The following is a 21,795-nucleotide window of genomic DNA, read 5'->3' as shown; positions in this document are numbered from 1 at the left end:
ATTTATAAACTTGACAACCTCTTGTTGACTTTGAGCACAAACATCAACAATAGAAAAGTGACTACTTCCATTTCCTCAATTTATTAAATTAAAAATATGAGTACTTTTGATGATGTATCATTTTATGATCCAATAAGGGTATAATTCTGGAGGCTAGATCATGTCCCTGAGTTACATAATGAAGTAATATTTATTTTTGAGCTGTTTCCTGAAAACTATAATCAGTATGGGATTGCAGTGAGAAAAAAAATCACACCAACAAAAGAAAAATATGTATCTTAAAAAAAAATTGTTGCTCTATCACATAAGCACATAATTCTTTGACTCCTAAAATTTATAATTCAATAAAGATGTAAGAAAGCATAGTTATAGCAGAATTTAATTCCCTAGTTATAGCAGAATTTAATTCTCTTTCCTGTCTTTTTTGTCAGAATTTCAATTTCTTAGAATATTTTTGAAGTTCAAATTCATTTGACATTTAAACTTTACCAAAACAAAACCTCCTTAAAAAATAAAACAGCAAAATCACTTTAGTTTTCACTGACTCTAAAGAGGAATGATTTTATTAAAGAAAAAAAAGGGGGGAGGAGAGGTGGGAAATCCTTGGAATTAAAAAATAGATAATGGACCATTCCTTTTTCCAGGAACTATTTTATTTTTTCCTAAAAGTTTGGGTTTTCTGGTTCTATTATGCAAAATACAATTTTTGAAATGATACTCCGCTGGTCAGTTGCCTCAATCAGCAATATGATGACTTAGGGTTCTGATGAGTAAAAGGACAGGGAGAATGTTACTGCTGCGTGTCCTTTCACTATGTGCTTTTAATGATTTTTAATACCCTTAAGAAAAGCTAGAGACAGACTGGAGTAACATACCTGGCCCATAGTAATTATTTATGAATAATTAAAGGTGCTGTGAAGAAGTGTCCTCCATGTGGAAGAGGATGCTTTGAGCTCATTCTACTAGGATTACCCAGTGGGTGAAAGCACTTCTGGAATTCCGGTCACATCAGTCCACATTTATAGGAATGGAGAGGAGAGTGGGGGAGAAGGATGCCCCCTTAGAGTACTGCAGGAGGATGCCACTTAGTCCCTCCTGTCCCCAGCATTACCAGCTTGGTAGCACTGGATGTGTTTCTATTAGACAGAAGGGAGTTTGTAAGCAGTTGCCAGGGACCATGGTACATCTCCAGAACCTCACAGCTGTTTAGCTGCGGCTGCAGCAATGCGCTGGTCCTTTCCCCACAGGTTACTTGTACCTGGCCATCGAGTACGCTCCCCACGGAAACCTCCTGGACTTCCTGCGCAAGAGCCGCGTGCTAGAGACGGACCCTGCATTCGCCATCGCCAACAGCACCGCTTCCACGCTGTCCTCGCAGCAGCTGCTGCATTTTGCTGCAGACGTGGCCCGGGGCATGGACTACTTGAGCCAAAAGCAGGTTTGCCCTGAGGACCCTGCTCTGGGCATCTTTCCTCTGGAGTTAGGGCTTTCGATTTGCATGATTTTTCTGTCAACCTTTCATCTTTAATTCCTTCTTAGTCTCCTTAATTTTATTTTGTTAATATTGCATCTATTAATATGCAATTCAATCCCCAATATTGACAGTTTATTCATCTAGTAAATTTCATAACATGTATTTGGTGAGCAGCCTTAAATCTTAGTTTGGTTTGCCTCCAAATAATGCACATAGCAGAGGCACTACACTGGAATTAGAATGTTTAATGACCTGTACTTTTTTATTTTTTTTCCCCTGAAATGCTTCTCCCAGGATGTGGTGGGGTCATTTGGCTGAATATGCTATCTGAGACTTTGAGAGAGGTACTTTAAGGGAACTGGATTCTGGTGACTTTTTAAAACCTTCATACTATTATTTCTTCTCTTCTTAACCTTGTCTCCAGGGCTTTGTGCTAACATGAGTTAGTGGAAAAGCAAGTTTTATGCTGAAAATACTTGCTTTTTTTTAAATTTCAGTTCATCCACAGAGATCTGGCTGCCAGGAACATTTTAGTAGGTGAAAACTACGTAGCCAAAATAGCAGATTTTGGATTGTCCCGAGGTCAAGAAGTATATGTGAAAAAGACAATGGTGAGTTCAGAACAGATACTGATAACCAACATACTTCCCAAGGGCTCCTGTCTCCTAATGGCACTTCTCTTAGAACACCAGTGCTCTGTGGTGACTGAAATATGACTGTCTCGTGGCAGATGTTGCCTGGCCCAGCAAGCATTCTCTCAAGTTTTGTTTCCTACCATGATATGGTCTCCATGTTTCCAGTGATGGACACACTGTCTCACGTGGCCATATAATTGAACTTTCAGACCTTGTGGTTCAGGCAGAGTGTCTGGTCTGTATTCAGTCTAGGCCCTTCAGTGTCTTTCTCCTGAACCTCTGAGGAGCTCCCACAATCCCCTCATGAACAACAAACATCTCAGAGAAACAAAAACTTACTTCTCCCAAATCAAGGAAATACATGAATGGGTTCCTAAATCATAAGGAGGCCCTGTAGAGAAATTTATAATTTTTTTGTGGTATTGGGGATTGAACCCAGGGGTGCTCTACCACTAAGCTACATCCCAGCCCTTTTTAGTTTTTATGGTCGTTCCTTTTCTATGTTAGAGAAATCACATAGGTTCAGGTTCCAGCTGTCAAGTGGTACAGAATGTTTTGCTTCATGGACACCAAATTGCCTCTTAGTCAGGCTTGGGTCCTGTGTTTATCCTCAAATCTAGGTTTCCTTTTTTCTTAATGTATTTATTTTAGTTACTGACCAGATAAACCAGAAACAATACTCAAACCATTTTTTTAAAGGAAAGTACCCATAATTCACTACCTTGACACTTTTTTATTTTTAGCTTCTTTCCAGAGCATACCTATTTTTAGATAGTCAAAAGCTAGTGAACGTAATCATTTTGGATCTTTTTTTGATGAGGGCTTGAAGTGGGGCCCTGCTGGCCCTGCCCATGGCCCTGCAGTCTGATCACGAGCACCCTACTGAGGGCTGGCTTCCAGACAGTCCTTTCTTCCTTGGACTTTGCAGACTGACCTACTCAATGCAGGTGTTTCTCTTTAAAGAAGCAGAACCCATCACTCACCCATCTAGTCTAGCTCTCACAATTCCTATCTCCTTCACAGAATCCCTTGCCACTTCATTCTGGCATTTGGGGGTTGTGGCATCCCAAACGAGGAGGGTGAAGGGATTTATACAAGTCGAGTGATGGTTGCTCTATGAACTACGTGTTTGGATGCTCTCAGATTCCCAAGGCTAACACTTGTTTGTTCTGCATTTCACAAAGGACAAGGATTTCTTGGAAATCTTAGGGATGCTGAGAGGGGAAGAGCACTGGTCAGGGCCCAACTCTGTCTCATGAGAGAAGTGTAATGTGTTCAGTGGCAGCATTGGACTGAGCAAGGTGAGGGAAGAGGAAAGAAAGGAGAAAATATTGGAAAGGTATAAGCTCTCTGCAAGGAGGGTGCAGCGCAGCAAGGCACCACTAGAGGGAAGAGTGATTATCTTCTCTGGTCCAATTTTTAAATCATGATTCCAACTTTCACTGTTTCTTGGAATCATCTAGGGAGCTTTAAGAAAATACAGATGTTGAGTCTTACCTCTAGATATTTCTGATTCCAGTGGTCAGAGATGTGTGCTCCTGCATTAGTTTGGGTTTTTACGTCCTCCTAAATGATTCTACTATTAGAGGTGTTGCTGTAATCTCCTGTACTAAGTGATTTGAAATTTTACCATCATTAACGTATCCATCCCCTCATCACTGATTTATTTATCACTATGATGTTTCATGCTTATTCTAGGTTTTGGAGTAACACACTTCAGAGATAGATTTCACTTTCAGAGCTCACACATAGATATACAACTAATAATTTTACCAGTCCATAAATGTTAAGGGTGAGGAAATCACACATGCCTTGGGGGCCCAGAGAAGTGCACTAGAACCAAGCAGTCAGAGAGGTCTTCCTAGAGGAGGTCATCACCTGTGTCTAACAGTAAATGTTGGATACTGGATGTGAAAATGAATCAGATGGGCTGGAGGGTATGCTATGTACAAAAAGTATAGAGTCAAAGGAGAGCATAGGACCTTTAGGGATCCAGTAGTTCAACAAAGCTGGAGAGTACTGCAGAAACAGGAGGAGGGTTAAAATTTCAGGCTGCTACTCATGTAGCTCTGGGATTTTGAATTGGTGAATGTTCATGATGTGTGGAAAAGCATGATACTATGATCTCAATCACACAAAATGTTGTATTGTGTATGTATATGCACGACCTGGAGGGACATGTCCAACTAAGCTGCTTGTGCCTAGATGACTTTGTTCTTTGCTTGTGTTTTTATTTTTTCTGGAATGTACACATTCACTTTTAAAAAAATAAAAGCTGTTTTAAAAACAAACAAAACATTCAGGCTGGAAGAGGAAGCAGGGAGAAGATCTTGAGAGTCCTTGAATTCCAGCTAAGCATTTGGGATCTTGGGACAGTGATATTAAGAAATTTTAAGGAAAATAACCACATGGTTAGATTTGCTGTTTAAATGTCCCATGTGGAGGACCCACTGTTAGAGTGAGTGAGGTCAGTTAGACACAGAGATCAGTGACCAAGTGGTTGTTATGAGGTGGTAGATGATGGTGGCCTGAACCAACGTGGTAACTACAGGGACAGATCCAACTGAAGTAAAAAGGAAAAAAAAAAATGCACATGGAACTTGGTAACTGGGCAGTGTGATGTTAGAAGCCAGTGAGTACTAAGACACAGTGGATGTGGTCTTCACCGTCCATCCTTAGCCATGACGGGGAAGAGAGCTGTAGTAACATGAGAGACAGGGTGGGGTGGATACAGAGCAAATGAGGGTGTGAGTGGCAGAACATTAAAGGTGTAGATGTGGGAAAGGACACTTTTATGTTTGAACATAGAAGTACAGAAGTACCCTTTGGGATTTATAATCATATGCTTCCAAATACTGCCACTTCACAAGGAACTAGGAGAGAACAGCACATTTAGGAATCATCCTGGAACAGGGTGGGGTGGTTGCATGGATGAGTGACCTGGGAGAAAGCCTGTTGGGCAGTGCTGAGAAATCCCTCTGGTACTCCTAGCTAATGTAGCTGACATGCTGCTGATAAAAGTCTGAATAAACTTCTTGGAGGAACAATCTCTCAGTGGCAAACCATATGATTCCTGGGTGGGTGGCTAGGAAAAGAGCTTCAAATTGCATAGAATTTGAGGAAACAGGGAAAAAATAAATCTGACACCAAACTTCACAATGTCCAGTCTACATCTCATTTTGCCTATGGGGACTCGTTAAGTCAAAAAAACAAAACAAAACAAAACAAAAAAAAAACAAAATAACCTGGAGTGAGGGCCAGCACCCAAAGAGTGAGTGTATGTGAGTATGTCTTTGTCTCATTTCCAAATGCAATGTAAATTACACTGGCTATAAGTTAGTTCAACCTCTGTTGATATATATGCATACGGTTCCCTGGGATCCAAAATGCTCCTTCCTCTCCGTGTATCTGATAATGCCTATACATCTTAAAGAACAGGGCTCAGGTGTCTACCGCTCTGGAAAATCCAGCCCCCCATGGCCTCCAGTTGGTCATCCCAATGTTCTCATTCCCCTTTCCCACGTTCTGATTCTTAGTTTCTATGCCTGTTGCCTCTTTAAGTCACGGGATGACCTCAGGAACCACAAGGTAAATATGAATGACCAAATGACGGTCAATATGTATAAATGTGCACATCCACAAATTCATGTACAATTGTACAGTGAACTGTGTAGGGGTCTTCTGAGGTAAGTAAGACACTATCTGTACATTTTTGAATTTGAAAACATGCTTGTGACTGAGACATTCATAAAGCAAATTCTGCTGTGCCTTAAGTCTGCTGAGTACCACATAGGGTTCCCTGTGGGCTTTGAGGAAGCCACAGACCAGGCACAGAACCTCTGAAGGGTCCCTTTCTTAAGTGGTCTCTCCTTTTCTTCTCTCTAGGGAAGGCTCCCAGTGCGCTGGATGGCGATTGAGTCTCTAAATTACAGCGTATATACAACCAACAGTGACGTGTGAGTAAGCTCCTTATTGCTAAGGGATTTGTTTTCCCCCAAGAAAAATCTACATTTGACAGAGGTTTTGAAGAGAAGCAGTAATATCCTACACTTCTGTGGAGGAAATAGATTCATAGGATAAATGAAGCCACAGAATAGTTTCCAGGGTGTAAAATCCCTGATGTCAGGTTTTGGGTTTCCTTTGCTTCAAGTTGTGAACTCTTGATCTCTAAAGGAAGGGCATATGGGCCTGCCTCTGACCTCCCTTCCTGGACATAGCTTGGAGGACACAGCCCAGAATAGCTGCTGGTGGGCACAGGTGGTGGCAGAGTAAGGTCAGACAGAGGGGCCATCTCTGCCTGCAGTGACAAGTCTCGGGCTGGCAGTGGTCAAAAGGATTGGGATTGAGACTGGACCACCTTGTCTTGCACCCCATTTTCAGAAGGAAAAACTGAGGCCCAGAGGGTTATGGTGACTTGTTCCAGGGGTTTTGCTTATGCCTGGGTTGGGGACTGGCAGCTACTATATCCTACTTGCAAGGTCCCTTTTATATATTGTCTCTGCATAACTCTGAAGCAGCAATCAGTGTCCCCACTTTCATAAGAATATACTAAGATATTTTTATCTGCACAACTGCAGAGACAGGGTTCCCTCACTGCTGGTCAGCTAACTCTGGAAAGTACCTCTTCCACCTTGAAGAAGTAAGCAAAGACATGGCCACATTTTCAAGGAGCTGAGATGATCTTTATTCTTTCCTCAGAGAGTAACCACCTTCTTTTTTTAAAAAAAAATTCTATCTGTTGGATACAAGAGTATGCTTTTGGTGCACACTTTTTTTAGCAATAGTTGTGAACTAATGGCAAAAAAAAAAAAATAAAAAAATTCATTTACCAGCCCTGAGTTGTGTTTGCATGAAGGGCCTTTGAGCTAAAGGACTGGGTTTTTTTGCCCTATGTGCTGAGCCTTGGGTGGCTGTATTTGCTTCCTGTTGTGGATCTGACCCCCAGCATGGTTATATATTTTTCCCCTTCCAGTCACACCATTAATACAGTTTCCAGAAAATTTGACAATCCATAATGCCAAAAGAGTAAAAATCTGTATTTCACAGTTGTATAGAATAAAGGCTTTAGTTAAAATATGTCAACAAATTATACTAAGAGGCCACCAAATGTTCAGTAGTTTAGCCCAGGTCATATGAGTATTAGGTGGTAGAAGGGGATTTAACTCAGACCCGTCTGGCTTAGAATTTGCTTGTTTTGCCTAGTACTACTTTGCATTTCCTACTTAAAGTAAGTTAAGGGGTTTTGCAAGGTGAGCCCATTTCCCTGTTGTAACCCTTCCATGGGCCTACGAGGGGAGAACCCCACCTGTGTACAAGGTCCTATTCCAGGAAGCAGACGTTTTACCTTTCCCTTTCTGAGAAAGGGTTGATCACCATGACTTTTGGGGGCAGGAAGTGGAATGGTCAATCTGTTTGCTGATTAAAGGTTTTGCATTTGTCCCTCCTGCAGATGGTCCTATGGGGTGTTGCTATGGGAAATCGTCAGCTTAGGTGAGTTTGTTTCCCTACCAGGTAATGCTGGGCAAAGGAAGGGGACCTTCCAGCCCTGACTCCTAATAATTCCACAGGGCACTCTTTGTGTGGTGCTAGAAAGTGACCAGGAAACACAAGCTTGCAGCCTTCCACACAGTGTAGTTATTCTCATGCTTCTCTTTTTGAAAGCCATATACCTAGCATATTGAATATTCTTGACCTGGTGGCCAGGAACTTCATCATATGTTGTTTCTACTCGAGCTAGGGTATCAGAACTGTGTAACAAGTTTACTTCTACAACATTATACAAACATGTTCAAGAAAACTAAGGCCTTACACCAAAAAGTAATAAGAACTGTTGTGATTTTTTCCCCTTATTTTTGTATGCCAAGTTTTTCTATATTATTTAAAACTGTATGATAGCTATTATTGATAAAATAGGAACTATATATCACTACTGACTTTTCCAGTTAGAAGAGTCTTGTGGACACAGCAGCTGTGCTGCATGTAGGCAGACTTAGGGAAGAGAAATAGCTCTGTCAGTTATAGGGCTTCCCCTGAAGGAATGGCCGCACTCAGTGCACACTGCACAGTTAGCCCACCCTGGTGCAGAGCAGGTGCATGTAGGAGGCACACCAGGTGCTCACCTCCCTGCTCGCCTGTCTCCCTCCTCACCTCTTGGCTTTGGGTCAGGATGCACTGCTGTCTGTGCCTGAGGGACTCAGACCACACCACTTTGTCTTCCAGGTGGCACCCCGTACTGTGGGATGACCTGTGCAGAACTCTACGAGAAGCTGCCCCAGGGCTACAGGCTGGAGAAGCCCCTGAACTGTGATGATGAAGTGTAAGTCAGGCCTCACCCAAGGGCTGCTCTGTCTCAGCCTTCCTCCTGTGCAGCTGGGACAGGTCGACCCTATTGAAGAAGTCCCCGATACCTACATAGCCATCAGCACACACTGCACAGAGACCTCACATAGCTGAAGAAAAGGAGTGCTTTTATGTTAAGACCATTGCATAATAGGGAGAGGTAGTTTTCCAAGCATAGAACTTTAGGAGGAATTTAAGGTATGACTCTTGTCAAGGCTGAAATGAGGAAGGACAACATATGCAGAAAATATATGAAATAAATTTGTAGAATTGTTTAATGTTGGCTGGAGATTTCAGAGGCTCTAGGTTGAACAAGTAATTTATTGTCTAGACTGTGCCACTTGTGAAAATGAGAACTATGAGTAATGGCATGAAAATAGGCCATAGGGGCAATCCTGGATGTACTTGGACCATTAGTGGACAAAGTCCCTCAAATTTCACCTTGTGAGAGTCATTCCATAAGGCCAGTAACTCCCATCATTAAGAAATGTGTTACAGTACAACCATTCTAGAAAACCTGACTGATGATAGTTGATAGCCTTCCATGTACATAAGGTTTTCTCAAGAATTTGTTCAGTATGTGGGGTCTTGGGCTCGCTCCAAGGCATCCTGTTTCTGTACATTTAGGACACGTCCCACAGATCTGCATAACACAAGAGGGTTCTGACCACAGAAAGCACATCTCCCAGTGTCTTGCAAGAAATAAATGATACAAAGGGGAAGGGAACTCTGTGATCAGGTGCCTGGTGTCCATTCAGGCTGCTATAGCAAAATACCAAATCAAAAAACTACATGGTTTATAAGCAGAAACATTTACTTTTATTTATTTTTTTTATTGTAAACAAATGGGATACATGTTGTTTCTCTGTTTGTACATGGCGTAAAGGCATACCATTTGTGTAATCATAAATTTACATAGGGTAATGTCGTTTGATTCATTCTGCCATTTTTTCCCTTCCCCTCCACCCCTCCTACCCCTCCCCTCCCTCTATACAGTCCTTCCTTCCTCCATTCCTGCCCCCCTCCCTAAACCCAACTCCAACCCCAACACTAACCCTTCCCACCCCCAATTATGTGTCATCATCCACTTATTAGCGATATCATTCTTCCTTTGGTTTTTTGAGATTGGCTTATCTCACTTAGCATGATATTCTCCAGTTTCATCCATTTGCCTGCAAATGCCATAATTTTATCATTCTTTGTGGCTGAGTAATGTTCCATTGTATATATATACCACATTTTCTTTATCCATTCATCAATTGAAGGACATCTAGGTTGGTTCCACAATCTGGCTATTGTGAACTGAGCAGCTATGAACATTGATGTGGCTGTATCTCTGTAATATGCTGATTTTAAGTCCTTTGGGTATAGGCCAAGGAGTGGGATAGCTGGGTCAAATGGTGGTTCCATTCCAAGTTTTCTAAGGAATCTCCACACTGCTTTCCAGAGTGGCCGCACTAATTTGCAGCCCCACCAGTAATGTAAGAGTGTACCTTTCTCCCCACATCCTCGCCAACACCTGTTGTTGCTTGTATTCTTGATAATCGCCATTCTAATTGGGGTGAGATGGAATCTTAGGGTGGTTTTGATTTGCATTTCTCTTATTACTAGAGATGTTGAACATTTTTCCATATGTTTGTTGATTGCTTGTATATCTTCTTCTGTGAAGTGTCTATTCATTTCTTTAGCCCATTTGTTGATTGGATTATTTGCATTCTTGGTGTAGAGTTTTTTGAGTTCTTTATATATTCTGGAGATTAGTGCTCTATCTGAAGTATGATTGGCAAAGATTTTCTCCCACTCTGTAGGCTCTTTCTTCGCATTGCTGATAGTTTCCTTTGCTGAGAGAAAGCTTTTTAGTTTGAATCTATCCCAGTTATTAATTCTAAGCAGAAACATTTATTACCATTCTGAAGGCTGGGAAATCCAAGATCAAGGTGCTAGCAGAAATGGTGCCTGTGAACTGCTTCCTGGTTCTGAGGTGACTCCCCAACATTCAGTCCATCACACCTGGTTAAACAGGTCTTTATTATTATGATAGACATTTATTTAAAGTAATATATATATGCAGACCAAACTGTGGTTTAACGAATTTCATAAAAATACTATGAGGACAGCTGCATCCACAGATTTCACCCACATGATTACTACTTTCCCCAGTCTTCTTTCCAGAATAACCTCTTTGATATTATCCTCCTCCTATTTTGTTCACTGCTCTTTAGGCAATATCTGATGCCTCGTGGTCTCTGAATTCCCAGTGCTCTCTCAATGCAAAACACCCTGTCATACAGGTTCTCAGGAAGCCTCTGTGGCTTCTTTCACATCTTCACCCTCGTATGGTGTCATCTCGCGTTAACCCCAGCTCACTGAATCCTGTAGCATTATACCACTTTTGAATACCATCCAGCCACTGGCTTGATGTTACAAGAGCAGGCCTGCTCACCATTTTGACCCTGGAGCCTTTTGATTTTAATGGCAGAGCTTCTAGGAGTCTTGCCTCTAAGAGGGAGATGCAAGGGTAGCATTTTACAAGAGATGCTAACATTCTGAGATGTAGTATTCTAAGTGACACGCTGCTCCACACACATAACAGTTCATTCTGAATGATCAGAATAGTGGAAACCAAGATCCTGCAGGAACGGCACCCAGGGTGGAGAAGGGGAGGTGGATAGAGAGCTGGGAGCCTCTCATCTTCTGTTAATGCTCTTCTTTCCCTTCCTGCCCCACACTTAGACACACCCAGCACAGTCAGACTTAACCCTTAACCGTCTTGTTCTCAAAGGTATGATCTAATGAGACAATGCTGGAGGGAGAAGCCCTACGAGAGGCCATCATTTGCCCAGATATTGGTGTCCTTAAACAGAATGTTAGAAGAACGAAAGGTGAGTGGACTTTTTGAAAAAGGAGCTCTTTAACTGGAATTCCTGAAGCACCCAGAGTGATTAATTAAAAAGAAAAAATCATTGATACAATTTTAACAGGTTCTTAGATAATGCAGGGATATAAAGGATGTGCTCCCCAATTCTAAGGAAGTTACAATTGGGGAAATAAGCTTTGTGTGCAAGATAAAGTTATACACAAGCTAAACAACACACAGAATTAGCTTATTGGGGTTAGAAAGAATCTTAGGTCTACATGCTGATTCTTTAATTTTATAGGTGAAGAAATACTCAGGTAAAAGTGACTTGCTGAAGGACACACAGCAAGTAGACAACCAAGTCTGGACTACAGGTTACTGTGGGGAGGGTCAGGAATCCTATCAAGATTTTTAAAAGGTAGTTGTCTATTGAACCCCAGATTGATAGAGCTAAGTATATCTAGATTAAAGAAACAGATTTTGGCTTCACCAAAGTCCAAGTGGTAATTTAACCAGAGATGTGGGTGAGATCACTCTGGGAAATGTGAACAGAGCTAGAAGTCATAGAGAATCTATTTCAGGAGGGAGTACTGAGAGGTCACGAGAAAAAGAAGCTCAAAGACTATGAATGGGGAGAATATGATCCTACTTTCAGGAAAAAAGTCAAATACTACAGAGATTGAGGACACAAAAGTATCTCAAGGGATCTAGTATGTGACTTGAAACAAGCAAAGAAAACTAGGGTATTGTGGTAACTGCCCTGCAGAGGCAGAGTTGAGGCTGCCTGTGTCTGAACTGTTCTTGCTCTTCCAGACCTACGTGAACACCACGCTTTATGAGAAGTTTACCTATGCAGGCATCGACTGCTCTGCTGAAGAAGCAGCCTAGGATAGAACAGCTTCACCTGTATGCCCTGTATTCCCCTTCACTGGCATGAGAGATCCTCGATGCAAGCTAGGAAAACAAGCCTCTGCCAAGAGATGTGATATAGGAGTGTATATATATATTGCCGTGCGTCTGGGACCTTCAACCCCAAGCCCCTGAGTGGATCTGTAGTATGCTCTGACTCCAGTAGGACTGTATATACTATTTTGAGTAAGAATGTGCTGAAATCTGAATGCCTGTGGTTTCATATGCAATAATATATTTTTCTAAAAACATGGACTTTGTAGGAAGGTATGAGAATACAATTACTGTAAGGCATAATTTGTTATTGTCCTAGACATTTGTGATATTTACCTTTATAATTGAATGCTATAAAATATTTAGCTGTGTAGAAGGGAAACATTGTTAAGAAACCTAGCAGTTACCCCCATAGCACAGGTAAGAAAAGTGAGGAAGATGTATGAATTCTAACAGGATATGGGTTAATATTTAAAAATATCTTTTACATTCAAATGATGTGAAAGATTTTTCTATCCATTTCATCCCTTACCTGAAGAAATCAATCTAATTTCATTTGGTCAACAACTCTGTCTTCTGTTTCTGCAGCCCATAAATCAGCATTCTGACCTGACACCTAAAATTTTCCTTAGACATGTAAGAGCCTTTAGAAAAGTATAAACAAGGTTAATAGATGAATTAGTGGGATTTACCTTTGGTTTCTCTGGTAATATTGACTTGTGTATTCTAATAAAATAGCCAGGAGAGAGATTTGGGAGATGTGTGACATGTAGCATATTGAATTAACATCCCTACATGTATTGCACATTGTAAAAAGTTTTAGTTTTGATCAGTTGTGAGTTTACCATTTATGCTGTAAAAATATGTTGCACCAAGATCATATAAGTGAATAAATGTCTTGCCTATCTGTGGTTTGTCCAGGAGTATGTCTCATAGGCATTGCCAAATCTTTGCTATACTCTAAGAAAAATTTCTTAAATTATTAACCCCTGTCAGTAATATATAGAGTGGCTGGTGAATATACTTTACCAGACAACAGAATCCAAAGCTCACCAAGTTAGAAAGGTCTCCTAAAAGTGTTCTATCTTGTTCATTTTCTTGCCTTGGGGTATATATCACTGGTATTTTCCAGGGCTTAGAATTTTTTGTGTTACGATATTCAATAGCAGTTCAACATGCTACATAAAGTTTCAGATTTCTGACTTCCTAAACAATGACATGTATTCAGAAATAAGAAAAATGAATTTCTCCCAAATGCTCTTTTTTCACAGTAGCATATTAAAGAGATACAGAGCAAGAGCAAGCTGCCAGCATATCATAGTGAACCTAATGGAAACTCAAATGAAGAGCCCTTGAAATAGCCAGTGACAGAAGCAAGATGGTACAGTAGGAGATATAAGCCTTCATCCTCCCCCAGAATACATATAGAAAGCTATTGACAAACCCAAAATAGGCAGATTGGGCTCAAGGGCCCATTAAAGAATTTTCAGCAACAAACAGGGCAAAAACCCAGAGGAATCATAAGGCGGGCGTTATTGATGATATTGACATACCTGAGATGCCAAAGAGACAGCCCGGTGTAAAGAAGAAAGGCAGAGGCTATTGATGCCAGCCACTATTGGTGGGAACCACTTTGGTCCCCAGCAACTTGCTTGGCAGAAAACACTGGCATCTCTTGACACTGAGGTAACCAATGGCAAGTTCTGCTGAGGGACCCCGGGGAGATGCACAGCTCCACACTCCCACTCACTCCAACATCAAGCAGCAGTTGCTGTACAGGCCCACACTAAGTCTGCCCACATCTCAGCAGAGCAAGCTAGTTCAGACCCCAGGCCGCAGAGTTAAACCTTCATGTTTGCCCTCTCCTGTCACCAGCTCAGCTACCATAGAGCACTAGGCCCTATCCTGATCCCAGAGCAACTCTTACAGGCACATGCCTGTATACCATTTATGCCTCCCCAGCTACTTCATAAGCATCCTACCTCAAAAACAATGTGGCAGTGGGGACAGCTGTGCCCCAGGCCCCAGTGCTATTAATCCCCAGATCCCAGACCTATAGTCCCTCCAAATATTCCTTTGCTCAGGCCTCAGCTCCATGGCTATTCCATGGGCACCACTAATCAGACACCAGTACCACTGCAAAATAATGCACAAGCCAAACCTAGTGCCAAGAGAGATCTTTTAAGCCATAATTTCACCAGGAGAAAAAAAATCAGTAGGACCTCAGCAATCATTCAAATATGGCTGATCCAACTGAGAAGCCAAAATTTAAACTTTAATTAAGTAGTTACATGTGACTAGTATCTACTTGACTGGACAATGTAGTGTTAGATGCCCTGTTGAACGAAAAGACAACATCGACGAGAGAATCTTCACCACAGCCATATAACATGGAATTCTAGAGAGACTATGGCAATGATATCTGCTTTGTAAGCCAGAAGTGGCATGTATTATTCCCAGTTAAAGTTCTAAGATTGAAAAGGGAACACTGTCCTACCATTGTTATAAGTAAACCCCACAAATTGCTTTCTAAATATACTATAGGGAATAAAATCCTAATTATAAATGTATTATTACAGATGATGAGTCACATGATATTTGACAGGAACAAAAAACTTCCCCATATTTTAGCATCTGTTTCTTGCACTCATTGTGGAGTTGTTATTAATCCCATACTTGACAGTTCAGAGTACCAGGGAGACTTGCTCAGGGTCACAGCTGGTAAGTGGTGGAGCTCCCTGATCTTGTGGTTCCAAATTCTGCTATCTTCTCCACTTTTTACTATTGATTTTTATATGAAGGAAGAGAGATCTCTACAAAGATTTTATTGTTTCCACAATCGATGTTTTAGAAATTATTTAAAGCTTTTATGCCAATTTGGGACTATAACAAGTAATATAACACTTTTTCACTCACACGATTTCAATCATTTTTCAAGTGTAATTGCCACTGATTACATACCAAAAAAATGAGCAAATAAAAAGAGGATCGTGAGCTAATTCCTGGCTCCATTATTTACTAGGCATATGAACTTGGCTGTCTACCAAGTCTCTTCAGTTTCAGTTGCTTCATCTGAAAATGTGTGAACAAACATTTCAGAGCTAAGTGTGATTGAGAAGGCCCTGAAAAGCAGAATTCTGTACAATAACTTGGCTGTAATTACAGTAATGAAACATAAAATCTATGAACCACCTCCCAATTTACTGCAAACACACTTATCACCATCAGCAGGCAGGACATGGACAAAGGTCTTCACAAAGCCCTTAAGGTTTCCTTCTTGATTGTTAGCATTGGTCAGACGTTGCCAAATATATTACTGTTGTTTTGCAAAAGCAACAAAATTCACAAAAATGTCATGGATGGAAACATTTTTCAAATTGTTATTGATCATTATGGTCTGTGCCGATGTGGTAACTCAGGTTCTGAAACAAGCAGCATCCTAGTTGAAAAGTTCTACCTTAGCAGCCTGACACCTGGGGTGTCCAAGAGCATAACAGTGGCATTAAGATGCTATGCCACAAGGACTACAACCTACCAAAAAATAAACAAGCTTTACAAGGCAGAATGGCTAAGACCCATGAATGCATGTCTTGTTTTACTGTCAAAGACCCTTAAGGACTCTACTGTGCTAATGTTTTAATGTTACCACTATTAACAGTTACTTTTGTAGATATTACATAGTGAGCAGGAAAAATCTACTGTAAGAACTCTCAGGGGCTGTGCTTTGAAAGTGAATTATAATGTCCAAAGTCATGAACACCTTTCATCCGCTTGCCTCATCATCTCTTCTGGTCCATTAACTCCCCTTGTGAGGACAAAGGGGAGCTTCTTACCTTGACTCCACAAAGTACTTCAAATATTCTCTCAACATCTACTCCTGTTCCCTGACGTTTTCGCTACTGGAACTCTCTCAATGCTTGGCTCCAACTACCACCTTTTCCCTTCCCTTATCCAAGGTTTTCATATAATGCAAGAAGATTACCCTGTAACACAGACTGAGACCACAATACAGATGTTGACTCCAACCTTGGCAGGACCTCCAAACTATAGATGTGCTCTTGTTTTGCATAATTGGCCAGGTATTTTGCACTTTCTTTACTGTAATAATGCAAGTCTTCACATCCCTTTTCTTACCCACCTCTCAACATCCATCTCATCTATACCCTCATCTACTGAGCCCATCCTCTAGCCCAAGATAATGTTCTCCCTACTGCTCCCTAACAAATCCTCCTGTCTCCAGTGGTTTACATATTAGTTTATACATAAAATGCATTAAGGCTGTTCATCCTAAAGCATATTTTCTTTATATCCCTCTCCTTAAGTGCTGTACTGCAAGTTCATTTGAACATTACTGATCAAATGCAAATTTTCCCTGGCAGGCTGGCATTGAAGACCCTTGCTTAATCAACCAGACATTCTTCATCCAATCTTGACAGCCCATGGCTTCCTCTTGTACCGGGAACGAGAAAGGGAGCAAAGAACCACTATTAACAGAACATTCATTATGTGTCCAGGATTTGACATATCAGCTCATTGAATTTCCACATAAAACCCTTTTTATAGATGGGGTAATGAAAGTTCTGAGAGCATAAGTAACCAGGCCAGAGAACAGGTGGCAAAATAGCCCAAATCTCAAGCCTGCTGACTACAAAGTTCTCATTCTGCTCACTGCCCTGTGTGGTTCCGCCAACCCGGTCGCCTTGGCTGCTACACTTGGGCTTCCTCAGCATCTTCTCTTCTTGTTGTCCTTTGGAAGATTCATAGCTCCCACCCCCACCCTGCAAACTGAGTCCTCTGTGCTTTAAAGACAAGTAAAACATGTCTGACTGACTTTACTACGTTATTTATCCCTCTGTTTACTCTCCCATTGTTTTATTCATAGAACTTACTACAATCTCATCCATCCTATGTCTATAGCTACATAAATAATTCGCCTGTCCACCCATCTAGCCAAATAATTATTGATGGTCTGTCTGTGTCAGATACTATGCTATGTTCTGGAGAGAAAAAAAAATGGATCCTCTAAAAACAGTCTTTAAAAGATGGCAGACAGTAATTACTGAATTATTACAAGGTGCAGTTAAGTGGTATGAAAGGAAGGGACAGGGTACTGCCTTAGGAGAGGGAGCCCTATGCAGACACACAAATCAGGAAAGGACTCTGAGGAGGCAACATTTAGAGACCTAAAGGATGTGATAAACCAGTCACATGAAAAGTTGAAAAAGTGCCAGGTAAGAAGGCTCTAGAAAAGGTGGCCGGGGGGCACGAAGGTAGCGAGGGGGAGCTTAGAAGGGGCATGGGCACCAAACAGCATAGGCAAAGGCTCTAATGGGGTTTCGTCAAAGCAGGGGCATGATGTGCACAGATACATAATGGTAAAAAAATCATTCTGGCAGGTGGTGGGTGGAAAACAGATTAGTGGGGAGCTGAGTAGAGAAAAGGGTGCATAAAGAAGCAGTGAAACTGGGAAGGAGGCCACTGAGCAGTCAAGGACAGATGAGAAGGACTGGAACTCAGGCAGTGGCAGCAGAGGAAGCAATTGTGGAAGAGTTTCTGAGGTAGGACAAATGGAACTTGCACACTGCCTAGACGAGAGGGCTCACAGTGCAGAAGGCAATGAGGACCACATCGAGTGCTGGGCTTCAACAGGAAAGAAAAGTACACCCGCATGGACCACAGGGAGTCCATTGTGCTAGAGAAGACCCAGGGCTAGGCACAGGGATCAGGAATTCATCTTCCCTCAAGTTATGCTTGAGTGGCCTGTAAGAAACCCCCATCCAGATGGACAGCTGGATATTCAGCAAAGCCTGGAGTCTAGTGGAACAGTGTCCTTAGAGAAGCACTTTTAAGGGCCTCCAGCAGTTAGACACTGTTTAAAGTCACAGGAAAGAATGAGTTTGCCAGGGCACTGGGTTCAGTTATCAGCATTACACATAAATAAAGGTCCATTGACAACCAAAAAAATCCTGCACAAAACTCAACTCAAAAGGGGTCAAGGACTTAGGAATTAGACCAGAGACCCTGCCCCAAATAGAAGACAAAGTAGGTCCAGATCTTCATCATGTTGGTTTAGGACTAGACTTCCTTAACAAGAGTCCCAAAGCACAAGAAATCAAAACAAGAATCAATAAATGGGATGGACTTGAATTAAAAAGCTTTTTCTAAACAAAGGATACGATCAATAACATGAAAAGGAAGCCTACAGAGTGGGAGGAAATCTTTTCCACACACACTTCACATAGAGTACTTATCTCCAAAATTTATAAAGAACTTACAAAACTTTACACCCAAAATACAAAGAACCCAATCAATAAATGGACTAAGGAATTGGGCAGACACTTTACAGAAGAAGATCTACAGACAATTAATAAATATATGAAAAAGTGTTCACCATCTCCAGTAATTAGAGAAATGCAAATTAAAACAACTCTGAAGATTTTATCTTACTCCAATTAGAATGGCTATTATCTAAAACACAAACAATAATAGATGTTGGCGTGGATGTGGGGAAAAAGGCACACTTTTACATTACTGATGGAGTGCAAATTAGTGCAACCACTCTGAAAGAAGTGTGGAGAATCCTCAGAAAACTTGGAATGAGCCCACCTTTTGACCCAGTTATCCCACTCCTCGGTTTATACCCAAAGGACTTTAGATTGTGGAACCAACCTAAATGACCTTCAACAGATGAATGGATAAGGAAACTGTGGTATATATACACAATGGAATATTATTCAGTCATAAAAAAGAAGAATATTATGGCACTTGCAGATAAATGGATGGAATTGGAGAATATCATGCTAAGTGAAATAAGCCAATTCCAAAAAACCAAAGGTTGAATGTTTTCCCTGATAAGTGGATGATGATATATAAAGTGGGTGAGGGGTGGGAGGGTGAGAGAACAATGGAGGAACTTTAGATTACATAGAGGGAAGTGGGAGGGTATGAAAAATGGTGGAATGAGACAGACATCATTACCCTAAGTACATGTATGATTACACGAATGGTATGAATCTACATCATGCACAACCATAGAAATGAAAAGATGTACCCCATTTGTGTACAATGAATCAAAATGCAGTCTGTAAAAATAAAAAATAAATAAATAAAGGAGGAACTTATTTGTCACAAAAAGAATGAATTTGTCTAGGGAGAAGGGGTGGAGGAAGAGATGAGGTCCTAGAATCAAGCTCTGAGAACTTCTGCAACTAGAAGTTGTGAGGAGGGTTTAGCAGAGAAGGTTTACAAGAAGTAGTCAGAAAGCAAAGATGAAAGGCAGAAGTGTGGGTTGTTCCCGAAGCTGGGGCAGGAGAGGAGTAAGGTGGGACAATGCTGAAAAGATGAGTAAAGTGTATGAGAAAACGGGTCCACCTAGAGGCAAGGGCTGTGAGTTTCAGTGGTGAGTAGAGGCAGCTGGTGAAGACAACCATACAGAAAAACCACAGTAGTTATACAGTGGGAGGCTTGGAGTCATTGAGGTTTTGTTTGTTTAAACCAGTGGAAGATACCAGAATGGTGTGCTGAGAAATGAGCTGATCTTATAGAGGAGAGTCTGATGATCCCCTGAGTAAGTGCTAGGGGACAGGATGCATGCACAGGAACAAGGATGCATCCTCCACGGAAACTGAGCAGAAGTGTCAGTCAAGGCCATCTGCAGAGAAGAGCTTGAATCTGAGGAACCATGAAAAAGGGAAGAATGGCCAAGGTGGAAGTGAGAAACTGAGCAAACCATTACACGCTGCTTACTTAGGTTTCATAAAGAGAAGTGCAAGGACAAAGGCAACCTGGTTAAACTCACAGGCATTGAGGTTCTATCAGAGGTCAGTGGAGGGCAGACCAGAGTGGGACGTGCTACGAGGAGTTGAAGCTCTTAGCAAAGATATTGTCATAATACTGGCCCTGTGGCCAGGAGGTGAGATCCAGAAGCAGCTGACTTGAAGTCTTAAAAGGACAGAAGAACTGTCACAGTCAGAGGGTTCTAGAGACAAGTAGCTGCAAGGTAAGATGTAAAAGTGGTGGTCAAAAGTAGATGTTTTAAACATTGTTGTGACTGCATCACTGTAGTATGCTGATTTTAAGTCCTTTGGTTATAAACTGAGGAGTGAGATAGCTGGGTCAAATTGTGGGTCCATTCCAAGTTTTCTGAGGAATCTCCATACTGCTTTCCAGAGTGGCTACACCAATTTGTAACTCTACCACAATGTATGAGTGTACCTTTTCCCCATATCCATGCCAACACTTATTCTTTCTTGTGTTCTTGATAATAGTCATTCTAATAACATGGTCACATCAATGTTCATAGCTGCTCAATTCACAATAGCTAGATAGTGGAACCAACCTAGATGCCCTTCACTTGATGAATGGATAAAGAAACTGTGATATATATACACAATGGAATATTAATCGGTCATAAAGAAGAATAAAATTATGGCATTTGCTGGTAAATGGATGGAGTTGGAGAATATCATGCTAAGTAAAGTAAGCCAAACCCAAAAAACCAAAGGCCAAATGTTTTCTCTGATAAGTGGATGATGATACATAATGAGGGGGGAGTCGGAGGGGTGGGAGAGAAGAATGAAGGAACTTTGGATGGTATAGAGGAAAAGGGTGGAAGGGGGTGGAGGAAGGAAAGATAGTAGACTGAGACAGACATCATCACCCTATGTACCTGTATGATTACATGAATGGTATGAATCTACATTGTGTACAACCTTAGAAATGAAAAGTTGTACCCCATTTGTGTACAATGAATCAAAATGCAGTTTGTAAAAAATTTTTAAATTTTTTAGATGTTTGCCATTGATACTTTGGAGTTCATACAGTTTCTCTTTCTAGGACTGTATTTAACAAACATTGAACTGAACCCTTCATTCCACTTTTCTCTAAACAACTGTGGCACTGAATGTATTTTATCTAATGGCTTAAAACATCAATTAATCTTTCTTTCTATCTTTGTTTTCCTAGCTCTAGTTTATAACTGCTTTTCTTATCCCCTACTAACCCCCTGGCACTATTTGCTACAACCTCAAGTAACACCCATCCATCTTAATCTCCTTTCCTTTCTACCATGGTGTAAATTACCCTTTTACAGATATATTTTCCACCTGCCTCTCAATCTTTCCCTCTCCTAATTGCCCAATTGTGTTTCTCCCACTTTTAGCCCTCACTTAAGGGTATATTAAGTTTACTAAATTTAACAACTATTTTTTTTTTGCCTGTTCCAGACTTTTATTATAGGTACATGCCTGAATTTGGGGAAAAGCAAAGATTGACTGCAACAAATTTTTGTTATTTTAAGGTCTGACTCAGAAGTGACTGTAGTAAACAGAACTCAGGGGCATTGCTCAGGTGCTTAAAGAGCACCTGACATTGGGATTGGCAGAGATTGCACATTGAATTAAAATATCATTATGTGGATATAACACAAGGCTCTTAAGAAAAAGAAGCTCACAAAGTAGTCCTTCACTTAAAAGGAGAAGTCAGAAACATACTGATATATGGTAGACATACAAACAATATTAAAAAGCAAGGAAACAAACCATCTCAAACAACCCCAAATGCCTCAACAACAGAATTCATTGACACCC

General features: G+C 41.1%; 1 protein-coding gene across 2 annotated transcripts in view; it reads left to right on the top strand.

Moving 5' to 3' along the window:
- The window catches only part of Tek (TEK receptor tyrosine kinase), a 114,831-nt gene extending 101,716 nt beyond the window's left edge, over nucleotides 1-13,115 (top strand). For both annotated transcript variants that reach the window (XM_047525408.1, XM_047525407.1), the window contains exons 17-23: nucleotides 1,248-1,438; nucleotides 1,972-2,085; nucleotides 5,995-6,065; nucleotides 7,559-7,599; nucleotides 8,329-8,425; nucleotides 11,231-11,330; nucleotides 12,119-13,115. In XM_047525408.1, coding sequence (XP_047381364.1) covers nucleotides 1,248-1,438; nucleotides 1,972-2,085; nucleotides 5,995-6,065; nucleotides 7,559-7,599; nucleotides 8,329-8,425; nucleotides 11,231-11,330; nucleotides 12,119-12,193 — 689 coding nt within the window. In that variant the 3' untranslated portion in view covers nucleotides 12,194-13,115. The remainder of the gene's footprint in view (nucleotides 1-1,247; nucleotides 1,439-1,971; nucleotides 2,086-5,994; nucleotides 6,066-7,558; nucleotides 7,600-8,328; nucleotides 8,426-11,230; nucleotides 11,331-12,118) is intronic.
- Nucleotides 13,116-21,795: the final 8,680 nt, after the last annotated feature.

This window comes from Sciurus carolinensis, chromosome 14 (genome assembly GCF_902686445.1).
Source record: "Sciurus carolinensis chromosome 14, mSciCar1.2, whole genome shotgun sequence".
Lineage (NCBI taxonomy): Eukaryota > Metazoa > Chordata > Mammalia > Rodentia > Sciuridae > Sciurus > Sciurus carolinensis.
The sequence above is the reverse complement of the archived record's forward strand: the minus strand, read 5'-3'. Positions and strand labels throughout refer to the sequence as shown.